At 46.9% G+C, this 980-nt stretch overlaps 1 protein-coding gene across 1 annotated transcript in view; it reads right to left on the bottom strand.

Moving 5' to 3' along the window:
* dscamb (Down syndrome cell adhesion molecule b) overlaps positions 1 to 980 on the bottom strand; it is an 81,581-nt gene that overhangs the window by 14,888 nt on the left and 65,713 nt on the right. The window contains exon 12 of the mRNA XM_025055066.1: positions 825 to 980. This exon is cut by the window's right edge and continues 7 nt beyond it. Within this exon, the coding sequence (XP_024910834.1) occupies positions 825 to 980 (156 nt within the window). The remainder of the gene's footprint in view (positions 1 to 824) is intronic.

Here is a 980-nt window from a genome sequence, read left to right as displayed (position 1 = left end):
GGGTGGGAGGTGGGGGAGCCGGGGGAGACGGGGGGAGAGTTGGGGGTGTCACTGACAGTGGAGATTCATTCTTATATTTCTGCACAAAAAAATCCCTTTTTTTACATGACTGTGAAGTATTACAGTAATATACAATAATGTTTTACTCATTGAAGTCAAAAAGTTCTAAGACAGTTTGAAAACGACACTTTTATGAATGAAATCAATAAAAATATAAACAAAGAAGAAATAATGAATTCATTAAAGTACGTTGGAGTTCTGAAGAATACTTCAGACTTGGAGTTTTACTTGCATGTACACAGTGTGGACTGATTATCCACGAGGTCAAGTAGGTCAAGTCTTTGACCTTACTTGACCTTTACTGTGACCGTGCAGTCGCTTTGTGCGTAACCTAGCCACCCCACAAGGGGGCAGAGTCTGCTCTGTGTCACTGTCTTGTCTAAATGAAGTCATTTGATATTTTATGGTTCTGAATCTCAACTTAATGTACAACAGAGAGAGGGGGGGGGAAGGGGGGAGGGCTGCCCTGCACTCCAGTGCTGATTGGATTACTGATCTATTTGGTCTCGTTCTAACTTGTTTATGGTGGACCAGCCCAGAGACAGACACAGATTTGATGGAGTCCACTGTGGAGGAGACGTGAACGCTGTCTGTTCACAGAACATGGAGGCAGAAAAGGTTAGCACCGCCACAGGTCAGACTGGTGCACAGCAACCAGGAGCCAGTGGTTTGGGCCTCTTTTGATGCTAAGCTAACACACACACACACACACAGACACACAGACTGCATGAATAGCGGTCAGCTGCGGTGGAGGCGGCCCTTACTTTTGACGGTCAGGTACATGGACTTGCTGACGTCAGCTCCCACGTCGTTGCTGACCTTACACAGGTAGAAGCCGCTGTCGTCCTCCAGCACGTGTTTGATCAGCAGCGATCCGTTACTGAGCAGCTGGACACGAGAACCGCTGTTCAACAGAATGG

This window comes from Cynoglossus semilaevis, chromosome 4 (genome assembly GCF_000523025.1).
Source record: "Cynoglossus semilaevis isolate Cse_v1.0 chromosome 4, Cse_v1.0, whole genome shotgun sequence".
Lineage (NCBI taxonomy): Eukaryota > Metazoa > Chordata > Actinopteri > Pleuronectiformes > Cynoglossidae > Cynoglossus > Cynoglossus semilaevis.
This window is presented reverse-complemented; position numbering and strand designations above follow the sequence as displayed.